The sequence below is a fragment of the Pseudophryne corroboree genome, chromosome 7 (genome assembly GCF_028390025.1).
Source record: "Pseudophryne corroboree isolate aPseCor3 chromosome 7, aPseCor3.hap2, whole genome shotgun sequence".
Taxonomy (NCBI): Eukaryota; Metazoa; Chordata; class Amphibia; order Anura; family Myobatrachidae; genus Pseudophryne; species Pseudophryne corroboree.
The window spans coordinates 67,238,002-67,256,641 of record NC_086450.1 but is presented as its reverse complement, the minus strand read 5'-3'; the positions used below and the strand labels follow the sequence as shown (position 1 = coordinate 67,256,641).

The 18,640-nt window shown below is 46.0% G+C and overlaps 1 protein-coding gene across 3 annotated transcripts in view; it reads right to left on the bottom strand.

Moving 5' to 3' along the window:
* Positions 1-18,640, bottom strand: part of HDAC4 (histone deacetylase 4) — a 249,405-nt gene that overhangs the window by 197,155 nt on the left and 33,610 nt on the right. For 2 of the 3 annotated variants that reach the window (XR_010181903.1, XM_063933265.1), the window contains exon 2: positions 9,818-9,990. The exons of the other annotated variant lie outside the window; for it this stretch is intronic. Coding sequence is in view for 1 of the 2 variants with exons in the window: in XM_063933265.1 (XP_063789335.1) it covers positions 9,818-9,839 (22 nt within the window). In the remaining variant the exon portion in view is untranslated. The remainder of the gene's footprint in view (positions 1-9,817; positions 9,991-18,640) is intronic. 3 annotated transcript variants of the gene reach the window in all.

Below are 18,640 nucleotides of genomic sequence, written 5' to 3'. Positions count from 1 at the left end.
CACTACGTACAGTAAGAAAGAGCTGCTACATTAACAGCGGGTCTTTTTTTTTTTTTTTTTTTACGTTTTAGACTCCACAAGTTTGGAATTCTGGAGCTTGCATAAGCGCTTTAAAAATACAGTATCTATATATTAACCAAGTAATACAAAAGTAAGCTGTTCAAAGCGTGCTGAATGCACACCCACTGAGCGGCCTCCAAACTTCTAATAAACACAGCCACACTCCAAGAACTCGCTGGGACCCATCCAGAAAAGATCCAGGGATACATCTGGTGATTGGACAAAAACAAACAAAAAAAAAAACGGGGATGATAACAAATTCCGAATAGGAGTAAAATACGCAATTGCAGTCTGCTGTAAACGGGTTACTGATTCCAGTTATCTAGCAGATTTCCTCTGCTCGCTTCCTGCAAAACACAATTTCCAGAGGGAGCCATTGCCACGGGAGACAATCAAACACAAGAGCAGATTCGGCACTTGCCTAAATAGTGCCTGAAGTAAGCGGAGCGGCCGAGGACAAACTGGGTGACAAAGCGCACTGGGAAACCGAAGTCTAATGACCACTGCGTTCTTTCAAGGGACCTTGCACCGCAGCCGTGGTTTCAGCTACGGACAAGAGACACTGGCACATTCACAGGAATATTAAGGTGGTAGAATATCCTCTAAAGCCAAAGAGGCCACTCAATCTCTACACCAGAGAACAAAACGGGGACACGCTAGACTCCAGGATTGACTGACCCTGGCATTACAGCCGGAACGTCATCCTTAAGCTAAACAAAATCTTTTGGCAAATCACATGACGGAACAGTGATGTGCAAGGAGTTTTACAAGTGATCAAATACATTTCACTACATGGTTTATGTCCAAAATCCTGAAGACTTGCTGCGTGCACAGGAGTTTTCGATATGTAATCAAGAGAAACAGCAGTCAAAATGCTTTCATTTATCTGGTGTGGGGAGAAAAAGCATTAACAGAAGGGAAAGAAGAAAAAAAAAAAAGTGGTCAGAATTATCATCCGATTCTGCAGCTTTAAAACTCTTTAACAACCTCTGGCCTACATTCAGCTTGGTTGAAGTCTGGCTCTGTGTTTATGTTTCATCCAGACAGCCAGCGGTTGATGACGATCTATTGACGCAAGAGCTAGTCCACACTGCATGCCTGAAATTAATCAGGAGGGAGGAATTCTTTTCAAGCAGCTACTGGATGCCTGTGAACCAAGCAGTAGTTTGAAAAGCAAATCAAAGCGTTAATAGTAGGCATGGCCCTGGCTCATCTTCATCCAGGTACTGGCTGCAGCTCTTAAAGAGGGAGCTCACAGCAGGCTCATCCGGAATACAGACGTATATTCTTTAACGGGCAAACAAACTCTTCACATGCATCCAATTGTAAAAGTTTGTTGAACTTCCTGCTGTACACATTCACATACATGTGCAAATTATTACATCTACAATTCCCCACGCATTTCTGTGCACAAACAGTCATACCAAAGGCACATTAATTCACAGAAAACGATAATACGCTTCCTATAGTTACACTGCTCTGTAATAAATCAATGTGACGGCAAACAAACAAAAAACATCCTAGAAATCCATTTTCAGTCATTACATTTCATTGTCAATATTAAATGGCCACATGCACACTGACTGCCAAGTTGCGAGTTGAACGGAAGTGATGGCAGGTTATTAATTAATTAGTTATCAGTTACATCACTTAGGAATGAGGCACCCAAGTGCCTCATATTTCTCAGTGGGGACAAATCAATGACTGGCGAGGAGCATTGCCATGGTGTTTGGCTGCCCAAGTATCAGCCAGTTACACTACCCACAACACTGCACGCTGCTGTGTGCACCTCTATGGGGCGAGATACAAAAGCCACGATGTGCCGTTCTAGACCACTGCTAAATATAACCCCCTTCACATGGGATGTAGGTCAGGATCCTGGCGCTGGGAATCCTGGTGGTCAAAATATAGATGCCGGGATCCCGACCGTCAGAATGCCGGCAGCGCCGCCACAGCTAGTCCCACTCATGGGTGTCCACGACAGTGACAACAGAACCTGTGGAAAGCACAGTGAGCCACAGAGCTCGCAGTGTGGCGTGCCCGCAAGGGGCTTCGTTGCGCTCTCCCCCCTGCGGAGGGGGGGGGGGGGGGGGGGACTGCCGGGTTCCCGTCCTCAACCCCTTCACAACCATCACAGTAGCACATACCTCTCATACTGCTCATTTCCCAACGAGCCATGCATATATATTCTATAGAGCTTGGGTAGGCAACATATGGCACTCCAGCTGCTGTGTAACTATACATCCCAACATACCCTGCCACAGTTTAAATATGTTCTAGCACAGAGGTTCTCAAACACGTTCCTCGAGGCAGCCTAACGTTCCAGGTTTTAAGTATATCCATGGCTCAGCACAGATGAGGAACTAATTAATAAGAATAATTTTATGTATCTAGCGCTCTTTCTCCAACAGGACTCAATTAAGTCACCTGTGGCCAAGCATGGATATACTTAAAACCTGGACCGTTAGGGTGCCTTGAGTACTGAGTTTGGGAACCTCTGCCCTAACAGCAAAACTGCAGTAGAACAAGCTGGGTCGTGTAGTTCAACCAGTTGCCTGACCCTCCAATAGAGATGGACAGAGTTATCCAGCATAGAGCCCCTGGACAAGCTACAGTGGTACTCTGTTGCATGTTCGGAGGCAGGACTTCTAGTTATATGGAAGGCGGGGGTGGAGATGTGCTATCAACCAGGTAGCCCAAATGTGTCTAAAATTCCATTAAAATTACACGACTAAGGCCCTCATTCCGAGTTGTTCGCTCGCTAGCTGCTTTTAGCAGCATTGCACACGCTAAGCCGCCGCCTACTGGGAGTGAATCTTAGCATAGCAGAATTGTGAACGAAAGATTAGCAGAATTGCGATTAGAAATTTCTTTGCAGTTTCTGAGTAGCTCCAGACTTACTCAGCCATTGCGATCAGTTCAGTCAGTTTCGTTCCTGGTTTGACGTCACAAACACACCCAGCGTTCGTCCCAGACACTCCCCCGTTTCTCCAGCCACTCCCGCGTTTTTCCCAGAAACGCCAGCGTTTTTTCGCACACTCCCAGAAAACGGCCAGTTTCCGCCCAGTAACACCCACTTCCTGTCAATCACACTACGATCACCAGAACGATGAAAAATCCTCGTAATGCCGTGAGTAAAATACCTAACTTTTGTGTAAAATAACTAAGCGCATGCGCTCTGCGAACCTTGCGCATGCGCAGTTAGCGACTAATCGCAATATAGCGAAAATCGGCAACGAGCGAACAACTCGGAATGAGGGCCTAAGTGTGTCATATCTTTGCAGATTTGACAGGTGTATTTGACAATTTTTGTTACCTAACCTGGCCTCATTATGGAGGACCAATAACCCCTTCAGCCTTGTACATCAGCAAACCGTCTGCGCTGGAAGTGGATGCTAGCGCCATTAGATGGACAGTTGGCTTAAGGTGCCCATACACTAGTGCGATTTTGCCCGATTCCATCCGATTCAGCGGTTTTGGGCCGATAAATAGAATGAAAACGGGCGCATTCCAGTGAGCATCGGATTGAAGGTCCTAGCATGGCTGGGACCGCAAACGATACATCGTATGCAAGAGGACCGCATACGATGTATCATATGCGATCCTGCCACCCGGGAAGCTGCTGGGCGCTTCAAGGGAAATCTTGGAGAATCATACCCCTTTTCCACTAGCTCTAAAAACACTGGTAAATGCGCGTGGGCACGCATTTTTTAGTCAAAACGGCCCCCCCTGCAAATTCCCGGATCAAGTGATCCGGGAATCCTACCCGGGTAGCTTGCTGTAAGCTGTGTAGTGAAAACGGAAGCTGTGTCGATGCGACACGGCTCCCATTCACACTGTATGGAAGGGCGGCGCTGGGAGATTATGTGATCTGCCGCGTCACTAGCAGCGTCACCAACCCGGCATATTGCCGGGTTGGTGAGCGCAGTGCGAAAGGGGGCTGAGCACAAGTCGCAGCCGGGTAGCACCCGTGTCAGGCTCCCGGCTGCGACCCGTGCTCGTAGGTGGAAAAGGGGTATAACGTATGACCACCTTTAGACATATGAAATGTGGCCACCAACATGTGGCAAAACTACTTAAAGAGTTAAAAGCAAATAAATTAGACAGTCTTGCAGAATGACCACATTGCTCTATATGAGGCTGGCTTAAATTTAGCCACACATCTCTACGCGCCTGTAGGGTTGGGGACAATTAACCCAATGCAGTGATATAATTGTGACCCACCTAGTTAGAAAGCAGTCACTTAAATGCACACGCTTCAGTTCTATTTCACTGAAAGAAACCAAAAGCACCCAATGCCACGCAGATGAAAAGTGTACGCGCGAGATCTATGTGAGAATTAGCTACATGCAATGGTTAACAGCATGAAATAAAGATATCGTTTTTATACCATTAGAATGAGCCTCTTCGCACATTCGCTCCAATATATCCAAACATCATTGCAAGTCTGTATTTTCTGCAGTTTACGCTGCACAATGGAACACCTGGTGTGAATCCAGAAACATTAAGCTGTTTTTATAAAAGTATTGTACCGGTGAGGAGTAAAATACCTGCTGACACTAGAGAGGGGAGAGGAAGGAGGGGTCTGACGCAAGCGAATGCGATGTGAGTGAGGTGGAGGAGGGAGAACTATTAATATAAATGCTGTGAATTAGCTCATCCCACGCTGCTCGTGAGGCTGTGACATCATAATGACATATTATCACGCTTAGCACCTACAGCATGCAGGAGAAAAACAGGGATTATTGAGTGGAGGAGGGTTGAATTAAGATTCCCCCCAACCATTGAATAGGAAATGAACAAAACTCTTCTGCTGTAATAGCATCTACAGTTACAACACAAGCAACAATGAAATATGGAAACAATAGAATGGTCTTGCTTGATACATAAGGAAACAAACAACACAGGAAGCATATGGTTTCATGGTAACGGTTCATTCAGCAAAGGTGCTAGGTAAAGTGCCTACTGTAGATCACATTGACCATCCATTTTCTGGTCGCATACTATCATGGACAGGTGTGGTATGTTAGGTAGATTAGATTCAGGTTGACAGTGTCTAGGTCGACCACTAATGGTCGACAGTAAGTAGGTTGACATGTACTAGGTCGACATGAGGGTTTTTTTTTAAACTTTTTTTTGGTGTTGTTTTCTCCGTACAGTGACCGGGGACCCCAAATAGTGCACCGTGTCCGCTCGCCATGCTTCGGGCAAGGTGCCTCGCTCCGCTACTGCTGCGCTCGGCACAGGTTACCGTTCCCAATTGTAGTCCACGTGGATCGTAAGTATGAAAAAGTGAAAAAAAAGTGAAAAACCATGTCGACCTAGAACATGTCGACCTAGAGTCCCTGTCGACCTAGAAATCATATACCTACTTACTGTCAACCAATAGTGGTCGACCTACTTAGTGTCAACCTAAAGACTGGATCCCGTTCATGGACAGATTAATGTACTTAGGGGGAAAAACATGTAGCAGCAAACCTCGAGCCTGGCTAGGACAAGCGGGACTAGTAACAAAGGAGTTAAATTAAAAAAAAGGGACACGGTTGGAATATTGGCATAGAAAGGCTTGTATTGACAGTACAGGAAATCTTGGAACGTTCTGCGTTTCACCACGGAGACAAATCTAGGTGTGTCCTGGTGACAACATTACCTCATATGCCTAATTGTCATCCAAAAATCACACTTGCACATTCCACAGACCAAATGGGGCAGATCGCATACACAAGTCAAGGTGCCACATGTCTGGATGATGGGAATACAGTTTTAAGGAACTGCATTTACAAACCCACTGACAAGTGCATAAAAAGTGCGTCTTGTTTGGTTACAGAGCTACTTTCTGAAGGGACATTTATTGGGAGAGCCGACTCTCTCTGTAGCATGCAAGACCCCTCCGGGTGCTTATTCACGAGGGCAATGGCACCTGCAGCAGCATAACACCTGCCTCCTGCGCCTTACGTAACAGCCAGAGACCTTGTTGTGGCCGAAAATAGAGCACGCTTGTTTTGATGTGAAAGACAAGCCCTCTAACAACCTGTGGGAAAAACCCCAGCTGTAACTCTAACCATGATACTTCCCACAGAGTCTGGAACGCAAATGGAGGCTCCAAAAATATCCAGATGGAGCCGGTGTCTGCGTATCTGATCCACGTCAGGAATCTCGTTTCAGGCCACGGCTTAGCAGTAAGGAGAGTGTCTGCACCTGCTGACACTTCCAGGTCAGAGCCACAGTCTCACCCCATATCACACCATTATGAGCAGTCTGGATTGAAAGGAAGCAGCTTTATTAACATGCGAGTGACGGGATAACTTCAAGTTGTACTACACAAATGGGGAACATAATGACATAACTTCTGACCGTTCAGTGCTCTGGTAGAATCACTGCTTGGGCCAGCAGACCCTGTTAGGAAACACACAGAAAGATTGCTGCTAGTTTTCAACAGTGGGCCCAATTAAGATATGTACGCAATGCCGATTTTCACTGAGCGATTAATTGGTAGACTGCGCATGTGCCACAATCGCACTGCGCCAAGGTACTTTTGCGATGTCGCTCACAGTGAGAATTTCAATGCAGAGTGATTGACAGGGAGGGACCGTTTGAGGTCGGTAACGGGGAGCTGCAGCAAAAACGTAGGTGATGTTTTTCTCGTTATTGCGTCGGTGTTGCGTATATGTACGCAGTTTCCAGAGGACTTTGCGATGGCTCCGGTGGACGCCTACATTCTTCTCTGGGATGCTACTTCACTTGCAATCAGTAGCAAGTCCGCAGGCTAAAAAAAACTTGTAGTTGCACACAAGTCTAAAGTAGGCCCAGAGTTCTCACAATTCCCGATGCCAATCTGAATGATGGGCTCACAATGGCTCTGCCGTAATTTCTGGGAACTTGCATGCAATGACATAGGATCCAACTGCAGAATGTGGGCCTTGGAATCACGCCTGATGCATTATATTCGCATTGCCATCGATCTGATCAGGAACCGGCAAAATAGTAACAAAAAAGGTCAGAAGATGCATTCTCTCTAGCTGTGTGTGGTCATCTTTCCACGGCACTAAAAGGCGGCTACAAAGCTAGAAGAGAGTATCCTTCTCCAACAGCATCGTCCAATAGGACACAGATCCAGGGGCTCCCAAGGTGACCCGCGGCATCAGCCCATGTGGTCAACAAAACTTTGCATGAGGTCATAAAAAAAAGGGAAAAGAGAGTGAGCGTGGAGAAGACAAGCACAACCTTAGCAGAAGATCATCCAGAGAGATTCACTATTTAGACTGCAAAGCTTATGTCATGTTATAGCACATAAAAAGTAACAATTGTCTTTTATAAATCCTACGGCCTTCCAAGAACACTCATCTGTACCTCGGCCACACCTATGTGAATGCATCTTGTCTCTACACATCTTAGGGAAATATTCATTCATTGACAACTTTCTTTCCTTCTAAACCCCTCTCTTCCAGCAAAGGAAAAGGAGCGCACCGCCTGGGGCAAGCAGTGTCGTCATTAGATCCTCTTGGAAGGTGATCAGTCAGTACAGTGACGCTCCTATGTTGCTGGTGAGAAGTACAAGTGAAAGCATGTAAGATCTTTCAACCTAAAATGTAATATTCAAGTATATCAGGCACAAAGGAAGGAATCCAATTCATTGCGGGTTTGGTTAGTAACTCTGGGGAGGAATTTCTGGAGCTATTCAATTGTAAAAACTGTAAACCAGCGTGTTTTCTAAGGAGCGAAAACTATTGCCTCAGGGATAGTCGCGATGTGACCGCACACTTAAGTTGACATATGCAGTTTACTGTGACTAGTGTCCAAGGCTTACTTAAAATAAAGTGCATCTCTTGACATAAGGAAGTTTACACAGTTCGGGCAATTGAATAGCTCAGGGCACGCATCCTGGAAACTTAGTCGCGCTGAAGTGAATCCCCCACTATGGTGCGCAAACGAGAATGCAGTCTAATGTCTTATGCGGTATCCGGATGATAGGCCGCAGGTCAATAGGTTGACACAAGTTTGTTTGTTTTTTTTATTATATTGTTCAACTTTTTTTAAAACTTTACCATTCACATGGAATATGTCTGGAAATAGAAACCTGTGCTGATCGCAGCGAAGTGAGCCCTTGAGGGAAAGCGTTTCCACTAATTTGACTTTTACATGGTACAACATACAAAACGACACTCCCCAAAAAAATCTGTGTTGACAATTTCCATGCCGACCTTTTCAGGCGTCTACCTTTTACATGCCAACCTAATGATCCACACCCCTCTTATACAGTCAAATTATTGAGGAGGGGGGGGGGGGGGGGGGAAACATAATAATAATAATAATAAATTATTATTATTATTATTATTATTATTACTGCTGTTACCTAACCTTTTACAATCATTTCTGCTCTGGTAAATGGATGCAGGTCTTACATGGCTATTTTACAGACCCTGTTGGCACCTACATTTCTCTAAGTTCTACATTTTGTCTACTCGTAACCGCCACCTGCATACAGTGATAGGCAGATTTGCAGTCAGGACCAATGTTCACGACCAAGCGGCCTATCAACTGACCTCAAAGCTCCACAGGTCGCATAGTACCTTAATGCCATCACTAGGTCCTAGAGTCGATGGGCTAAGAAGTAGTTCACCTCACCATGCCCCCACCTCCCCGCGTGATCTCTAGTGCTTTATGAAAATATAATCAAGTATGCTTAAAGAAAAAGAAAAAAAAAAAAAAAGAAAAGAAATGGCATAAGAAAAAAAGAAATGTATAAATGAAAAGTACCTACATGACACAAGTACACATAAAAAAGGCAAATACAGAAACTGTAGACAAATACGCACTAACCGTTATCAGAACAAACACAGCTTCCCAAAAAAACACGGATATACTGTACAGATGACAAAATGTACGTAAACTCTGGCTACAAGAGCCTTTAACAAATTAGAAAGAAATGCTGCATAGAGCAGACGCTGGCATATGGGAGGGACATGAGAAATCTGTATGAAAGCAGGACAGATACAACACAGCACAGTCAGTCCACAGCCAGCTATAAATAGATCTTGCTTCACCGCTCACAGGATCAAAAGGCATCAAACAAGCAAAGAACAGAAGCTTGGAGAAGCATTATCACAAGTCAGCCATTAAATAAAGCATGGGATTCTCTCCTCTGCCTTAATAATGTTGGCAGAGGGTTCTAAAAAACGCTGACCTCTTCCCAAAATTGTCCATACCCCCTCATTAAACCATTTCAGCACCAGACTGATTTCCCTTCTCACTGGAAAATGGATAGGGGGGGGGGGGGGTGTATTCCTTTCCAGGCAGGGTTAATGGGTGGCATGTTTTATATTTATATACACCATCTTTACAAGGTCTAGTACAGTATTAACGGAGATCCATGTAGAGCGGGGAGTGCGACAGTTGGGTGTATAGCTAAAGAGACTTCTAGAGGTAAGCACAAAAAAAAATGCTTAGAAACTCAAAATACTCAATACCTAAACAAACACACTCAGCGTATTCTAGCCATCTGTTCTCTGGCTGTACCTCAGGCACAGTGTTTATTATTCTACCAGACGACGTGCTGCGGGAATTTTGTTTAATTGATGAACTCCCCCCTTCGGTGTTAGAAGCTGAAGAGAAGCAGCTTTGAATGTCACTTTAAAAAGTTCACTAGAATTTCTCGCCAACTGGTGCGTTCCTACAAAGCGCCTCCGCTTAATTCCCAATATATTCAATTCAAAATACGCAATGACGACACCACATGAGAAAAGCCACAGGCACCTACCTGGGTGAGTCTGGGAGCTCATGTCAGGCCTAAGAGATTCTTCGGGCAATTAAAACCAGATCCAAGAACCTGAAAAGTGGTAAGCGGAAGGACATGAAAGAACCTCCTCAGGGTGATGGAAAGCCAAGATCGCCAACATGAAGCCGCTAGGAAGGACTTCCAAGTGTGCAGACCTGCAGAAAGAGGACAGAGGTTACCTACAATAGAACAATGGAGGCTTGAATTACATGATCCACTCTACCCTCCGCACGAACCCAGCAGATATTGGATGTACAGTATACTCTGATCTCTTCCAGATCTTCCTGTGAGAGACCTAGAAGATTTAGAATGCCCCACAAGCAATGACTCTATGGGGGAGAATGTACCATAATAGGATCTAGGTTCGCAAGTATTTTCCAAAGTTTCTGCTGTGGGATTTCCAGAAGCATTATTTTTATTTAAAAAAAAAACGTTAATAGGTCAAACTAGGTTTTTGTATTTTCTAGAAAAACAATGCTTCTATAAATCACAGTGCAAACGTGCAGAAACATCTGCACTTTTCCAAACCTTACATTCCGCCCTATAAGGGATCACTTGGAAATGTAACAAACCAACAACAAGCAATAACACACACTTAGCGATATAGGGGTCATTCTTAGCACAGCTACGATCATTCACACTGACATGCGGGGGGGCGCCCAGCACAGGGCTAGTCCGCCCCGCATGTCAGTGCCGGCCCCACCCGCAGAAGTGCAAAGGCATCGCACAGCGGCGATGCCTTTGCACTTCAAGAGTAGCTCCCGGCCAGCGCAGCTTTAGCTTGCTGGCCGGGAGCTACTCGTTGCTCCCCGGCCAGCAGCGGCTGCGTGTGACGTCACGCAGCCGCCGCGGACCGCCCCCACCCCAACGGTCCGGCCAAGCCTGCGTTGGCCGGACCGCTCCCTCTAAACGGCCGTCCAGCCCCCTCCCGCCCAGTGACCGCCTCTGTCTCAAAGGCGATCGCTAGGCAATGACGGCTGCCATGTGCCAGCGCACTGCGGCGCCGGCGCATGCGCAGTTCCGACCCGATCGCTGCGCTGCGATAAACTGCAGTGAGCGATCAAGTCGGAATGACCCCCATAGTGAACTATAATGCTCATTTTTCCCCAATATAGTTTACTATATGGCCCAGTGTGTATGCAGAGGATGATGAGCGAAGAGCAGTCCCGCGGGGTCTCGGCCGCGCATGCAGCTGAATTTGGACTCATCGTCCAAAGCCGCATGTTCCGGCCCGCCGTGGCATGATGTCACTGTGCGATATCATTAGTGATATCGCACAATGAGTATGCCTGCCGTCGAGCGGCCCGGCCGGGGAAACACTAGGCGTTGTCGGTCACCGAGCACATCGCCTAATGTGTACCCACCTTAAAGTCAACAAAAGCATAGACCTGAGCCGTAGGGTCAACAGAGCGCACGAAAGCTGCAAACATTTCTGCAGAACAAGTGCGTACAACCCAAAGGAATCAAAAACCTGGTGAATAAATGGGTGATTTTAGGAACTCTACCTACAAATCAAGGGGAACAAAAAGAAGAAGAAAAAAAAACTACAGCATACAAATGTGAACCTGTATTCAACAATTCAGCTTCTAAAAGAGCACAAAGCAGCAGCACTAAACAAATAATTATGCATTGGCTGTTTGATAGTAGAAATTATATAGCTGCAGCACAAAATGTATCAGGTTTATAATTACGGGTTACAAATAATTAATGCAGCATTCTTGACAAGGTGCCATTTCAGTTGAATGGAAGGGGAAAAAAAGCATTTACTGAATCTACAGCAATACATATGCAGCACTGCTACTTTACCAGAGCAGGAAACATTCTAACCATTCACATTGTGACAGATACTAAATACCAATTGAAAAACACTCACTGCAGTCGGAACTAGAAATATTCTAAGCATAACAAGACTATATATACATATATACACACACAGTATAAACACTGATTTATTAAACTGATTATGAACGGTCACTGGGGCAGATGTATTAACCTGGAGAAGGCATAAGGAAGTGATAAACCAGTGATAACTGCAAGGTGATAAACGCACCAGCCAATCAGCTCCAATATGCAAACTGACAGGAGCTAAATAATACACCTTCCTCAATGTCAAATAGCTTTGGTACGAAGAAAGTTCACAAAAACATTCTCCCCCCCCAAAACTAGACCAAACTGGAAATGCAAGCTGGCATTTGTCACCAGCCATTTTTCTAGATAAGGGATTCTTACCCAAGCTGGTGGCAAATCCTTTCAATGAGGCATTCCGGACGGGAAGTCTGCTGTAGAGAAATATCTTCCCGCAATAATCTGTATAATAATCGGAGGTGGTTTATCCCTTCTCCAACATGCACAGTGGGTGTCGGGATGTGCCGTCCCCTCCCACAATGTCACCCACTACAGTGATGGGACAGACCACCGCTAGAGGAGGGTCACCGTGCCGAGAACGGGAATCGGGTCACTAGGTACTTGTGATCTCACTGACACATGAGAAACGCTGTGCTTCATACTTCATTGGTGATGCTGACTCCTAGTCAATTGATCTCTTCGTGGATAGTGGTCCATTCTACAAACGGTCTGCTTCCACTACAGTGGGGATCCTTACGTAGCACACATCCTTCAATCACTAACCTAGCCCATCTAGGATTAATTAACAGAAACGTTTTATCTGCCTTTTCACAAAGGCACAAATCTATAAAGACAACAAATGTATTTAGGTAATCAAATAGTAAATCAAAACAAGCATACTGTCTTTTTGGCCAGAAGGAAGTGACATCACCTCCGACAAGTAGGCACCAATCATGCCAAGAGGAGATCACTACTACCAGCAGCCCAGCTGGAACTGGATGAGAGATAAAAGCTGGACTCGCCCCACCAGCAGTGTCCTATGACTGGACAGTTCAGTAATAGGACTCCTGTCAGGTCTGGTCACGGAACGCTGGTCAGCTACTCTGATTGTGGAAGTCTCCATGGAGCCAATCACTTTTCCAGCTTGCCAAAGCAGGGATACATGGGACTTGGGCACTACTTGGCTGGTAGAGAGGAGAGGACAGCACAACTAAGGATCAATGACTACAGGGTTTATACATCAAGTCCTATAGCTCTTTGGGGTAGAGTTGTACATTTGGCAGCAATGCGGGGGGACACCTGGAATATGCTTTGCAACATGGCTATAATCACGTGTATGCAATAAAGCCTGTTTAGAATTACGTAGACTAACAGTTGGTTACAAGCATAAAGACTCTAGGGGGTAAATTTACTAAGGTGAGGTTTTTTTTGTTTTGTTTTTTTAGAACTGGTGATTCTAAATCAATTTCTATCTATTATCTTTTAGAAGCAACTAGATAAATGTTAAGCAGAATCTGATTGGTTGCTATGAGCAACATCACCAGTTCTAAAAGACTCCCGCCTTAGTAAATGTACCCCTAGGAGTATTGTGTGTGCCAGTATGACATAAGGTCACACCCCCCCAACCTTCCCGCAGTATCTTTGCAAGCTGCATTCCTCTACTGCCTAATGGAAGGCTAGGCGCAGAGCAGTTTGCCGCCACCGCAGCTGCGCAGCCATACACATTGCGGTTGCATAACTTATGGATACGATCGCAGTGTGATTGACAGGAGAGGCTGTTGCGGGGGTGGAGTTTCGTAATTACGGGGAGGGGGGCCTGGGAAAATGGGGGTGGGCCGGTACCGCTTTCAGGGCGGCTGCGTGAAGTCACACGCAGCCGCTCCGGAAAAAAAATGTCTGCTGACCAGCAGGGGTCAACCTTAGATCTGATGCATCCGCAATCTAATTGCGAACGCATCGGGAGGTGGCCCCCCGCATGTGCATAGATGAACGCAGATCTGGCAGCGTATGCAGCCATCTGCGTTCATCTCTGAATAACCCCCCAAGTGCATAATGGGCGATTATCTCAATGGGTTTTCCCTTTTCCTTTTATAGGACGAAAAACGGTCCTATAAAACATTGTGATGGTTAACCCCAGGCCAGACTAGAACTCAAATGATTTAGCACAACATTCATATGGTTGATTAGTCTTCCTTATTTAATACTAGATGGATTATAGGATTAGACGCATTCTACATGAAAATGGAGCCTATAGTGTTAATCGATGGTTTCCTGGCCTGAATTCACAAACTTTTTTTTTTTTAAATGCCAATTTTCAATGGATCGAACAAACAATAGAAAACATAACTTTGATCAAAAACACCCTCTTGCAAACGCAGCTCTTCCTATTCTGTTCTAGTGGAAGCATTTAAGTGAAGCAGGGTAGAGACAATGTCACCAGCTCATTACATCCCTTTCACAAGTGCTGGATGATTTGTAAACCAGCCCAGCTCTGCCCACTCACCATGAGAAATGTGTACCTCGTCTGTACAGAAACTTCACACGGTGCCAAATAATTATTTTGAAGGTTTAAATTGCAGCCTGTCTGGGGGAAAAAACTGGATTGAAGCAAATACTTTTTTTGGTCACCCTGGCAACCAGTTTCAAGAGTGGAATGCAGCTCGGTGTGATTCCAGCCATTACTGATCGTGAGCATCCTGCCGCAGAAGCTTCTTGGTAGGAAGATAAGAAAGCTGGGTCCAATCACAGATGCTTGAACCTTGCATTCCCGTTGGGCTGAGAGTGGAAGAGGACTACAGTGCTGCCGAAGCATAGCACAGCCTTATAGCCCCCCTGGCAGAAAGGTGGTATCATAGTGCTGGTTTACTATACTGAGATACTGACTATCCTGCTTTGGTTAGGGACAGATTAAAATCGGGAAACACACAATTGTGTGCTGGCTATTGTAGTCACACTCACAATACCAACCTTCCAGTCAATGGGCACAATTCAATTCGATGACCGTTGAATAGGGGCGGGAATTAATTCCCGGGGCTATTCAATACAGCGCAATGTGACACCCAACGACGGGATTTCTTCTCGTACCCCCGGATGGGTGCAGGCAGAAATCCGATAAAAGATCCGTCGCAATGCAGATAACTGCCCTTAGCGTGGCGGAAACCGCACAGGGCACTTAAGTCGGAGAATGCCGGTTCTCCCAACAAAAAAACCTGTTATGTCCAGGAGGATGGGCACTATTCAAATGTCATCGAATAAAATTATGCCCTAAGAGATAGGGGTTGGTGAAGTAAATATATACAGTCACTCATTTAGAATAATAATCAAAGAATAAGAATAAAGAATAAAAGAGATGAGGAGCTATAAGAACCATTATCTCCAAATAATTACGCTTGTTTGGGAATATGCAGCATTGCCACCTCACAGCACTGAGGGTTTGATTCGAGTTTTCGCCCACAATCCCAAAATATACTGGTAGGTTAATTGGTTTCTGTCTCTCTCACACACACACACACAAAACAGGATTTTAATTACCTACTGGTAAATCCTTTTCTCGTAGTCCTAGAGGATGCTGGGGTCCAATTTAGTACCATGGGGTATATACAGGTCCTTTGGGAGCCACAGGTACTTTAAGAGTTTAATAGTTTTGGCTGGCTCCTCCCTCTATGCCCCTCCTACCAGACTCAGTCTAGAAACTGTGCCCAAGGAGACGGACATACTTTGAGAGTAGGAAATACACAGATAGTGGCGAGATTCACACCAGCTCACACAGAACAAAAAAAGAAAGCCAAGCTAACCAACTTGGAACGAATCATTAACGGCCGAGCCAACAAACGTAACCAAGTAACCATGCAGGAAAGAGAAGCACTGGGCGGGCGCCCAGCATCCTCTAGGACTACGAGAAAAGGATTTACCGGTAGGTAAATAAAAACCTGTTTTCTCTTACGTCCTAGAGGATAGTACCATGGGAATGTACCAAAGCTCCCAGAACGGGAGGGAGAGTGCTGAGGGTCCTGCAGAACAGATTGACCAAACTTTAGGTCCTCAGAGGCCAAAGTATCGAACTTGTAAAACTTAGCAAACGTGTTCGACCCTGAACAAGTAGCCGCTCTGCAAAGCTGAAGAGCCAAAACACCCCGGGCAGCCGCCCAGGAAGAACCCACTTTACGTGTAGAGTGGGCCTGAACAGTTTTTGGACAAGCCAAACCTGCAGTTGAATAAGCATGCTGGATAGTAAGCCTAATCCAGCTAGAAATTGTCTGCTTAGAAGCAGGACATCCAATCTTGTTGGGATCATAAAGGACAAATAGTGCGCTCGACTTCCTGTGACGAGCAGTCCTCTTCACATATATTTTCAAAGCCCACACAACATCCAGGGACTTTGAGGCAATCGATGTGTCAGTAGCTACTGGCACCTCAATAGGTTGGTTGATATGAAATGCAGACACAACCTTAGGAAGAAATTGCTGACAAGTTCAGCTCTATCTTCATGGAAAATCAAGTAGAGGCTCTTGTGTGACAATGCCACCAATTCAGACACACGTCTTGCAGATGCCAAAGCAAACAGTCTTCCAAGTAAGAAACTTTACGTCCACCTCCTGTAAAGGTTCGAGAACCAATCTGATTGCAGGAACGGCAGCACCACATTAAGATCCCAAGGTGCCGTAGGAGGCACAAAGGGTGGTTGGATGTGCAGAACTCCTTTCAAGAATGTCCGAACCTCAGGGAGAGCAGCCAATTGTTTCTGGAAGAAAATGGACATAGACAAAATCTGGACCTTGATGGAGCCCAAGCGTAGGCCCACATCCACACCAGCTTGCAGAAAGAGGAGAAAACGTCCTAGTTGAAACTCCACCGTAGGAAACTTCTTGGATTCACACCAAGACACATACTTTCTCCAAATCCGATGGTAATTCTTAGAAGTTACTCCCTTCCTAGCTTGGATCAGAGTAGGAATGACCTTGTTCGGAATGCCCTTCCGAGCTAAGATCTGGCGTTCAACCTCCATGCCGTCAAACGTAGCCGATCTTGTAGAAGATGCGCCGATAGTAGGAGGCCGTTGTATATGGCCCTTAGTTCCAGAATGTTTATTGGAAGGATAGATTCCTGACTTGACCACTTTCCTTGGAAGTTTTCCCCCTGGGTGACTGCTCGCCAACCTCTGAGACTTGCATCCGTGGTTAGAAGAATCCAATTCTGAATCCTGAACCTGTGGCCCTCGATGAGGTGAGAAGTGTGCAGCCACCAGAGGAGTAAAATTCTGGCTTTCAGCGACAGGCGTATCCGCTGGTGCATGTGAAGATGTGAACCTGACCACTTGTCCAGTTGGAAGAACCGTGCATGGACTCTCCCGTACTGTAGAGCCTCGTAGGAGGCTACCATCTTTCCCAGAAGGCGAATGCACTGATGAACAGATACTCGGGCTGGCTTCAAGAAATCCCGGACCATTGTTTGGATCACCAATGCTTTCTCCAGCGGTAGAAGCACCCTCTGCACTTCCGTGTCGAGTATCATCGCCAGGAAGGGCAGTCTCCTTGTCGGTTCCAAATGTGACTTTGGAAGGTTCAGGATCCACCCATGATCCTTGAGTAGTTGACTTGAGAAAGCAATATCCTGCAACGGCTTCTCCCTGGAAGATGCCTTTATCAGCAGATCGTCCAGATATGGGATTATGTTCACGCCCTGCTTTCAGAAAAGGAGGAGCATCTCCGCCATGACCTTGGTGAACACCCTCGGTGCTGTGGAGAGGCAAATGGTAACGTCTGGAACCGATAGTGACAGTCCTGTAGTGCAAACCGTAGATAGGACTGGTGAGGCGGCCCGATCGGAATGTGAAGGTACGCATTCTTGATATCCAGGGATACCAGGAATTCCCCCTCCTCCAGACCTGAGATCACCGCTCTCAGAGACTCCATCTTGAATTGAAAAACCCTCAAGTAGGGGTTCAATGACTTTAGGTTCAATATAGGTTTTACCGAACCGTCCGGTTTCGGTACCACAACAGGTTTGAGTAAAAACCCATGGTTTTTTTGGTGAGGTGGAACTGGAACAATGACATGTTCATACCAATTTTTAAATGGCTTCCTGTAGGATAGCACTTTCTGTCAGCGAAACTGGTAAGCCTGATTTGAAGAATCTGTGAGGTAAGAGTTCCTGAAACTCCAGTCTGTACCCCTGGGCAACAATATCTGTCACCCAGGGGTCTAGGGATGATGACGCCCAGACGTGACTGTGCTTTTAGTCTCGCTCCCACAAGGCCGATCTCCAGGCTGGGAAGTCCACCGTCATGCTGAAGATTTGGAGGAAGCAGAACCTGGTTTCTGTTCCTGGGAACCTGTTAGAGTAGGTTTTCTGGATTTTCCCCGCCCTCCTCTAAAGAAGGTGGGGGGGGGGGGGGGGATTTTTTTTTATTTTGCGGTCCGAGAGGACTGCAGTGTAGGCATAGGATAAGATTTCCTAGCCGGTGCTGCTGCGGAGGGAAGAAATGTCGACTTACCCGCAATCGCCATGGAAATTCACACATCCAATGCTTCCCCAAATAGTGCTTGACCTGTGAAGGGCAGGTTCTCCACACTTTTCTTGGATTCTGCATCCGCAGTCCATTGGCGTAGCCAGAGTCGTCTGCGTGCCGAAACTGCCATGGAAGTAGCCTTTGCATTAAGTAGGCCAATGTCCTTCATGGCCTCCACCATGAAACCTGCAGAATCCTGTATGTGACGTAAAAGTCCTCTAGTAATGTGTCTGACCACTTTACTATGGCTTTAGAAATCCACGCACAAGCAATAGTGGGCCGTAAGGCCACACCTGTAGCAGTGTATAGCGATTTGAGCGTAGTCTCAATCTTGCGGTCAGCCGGCTCCTTTAAGGCGGTTGAACCAGGGACAGGTAAAACCACCTTTTTAGACAACCTAGATACAGAAGCGTCTAAAATAGGTGGGGTTTCCCACTTCTTTCTATCCTCTT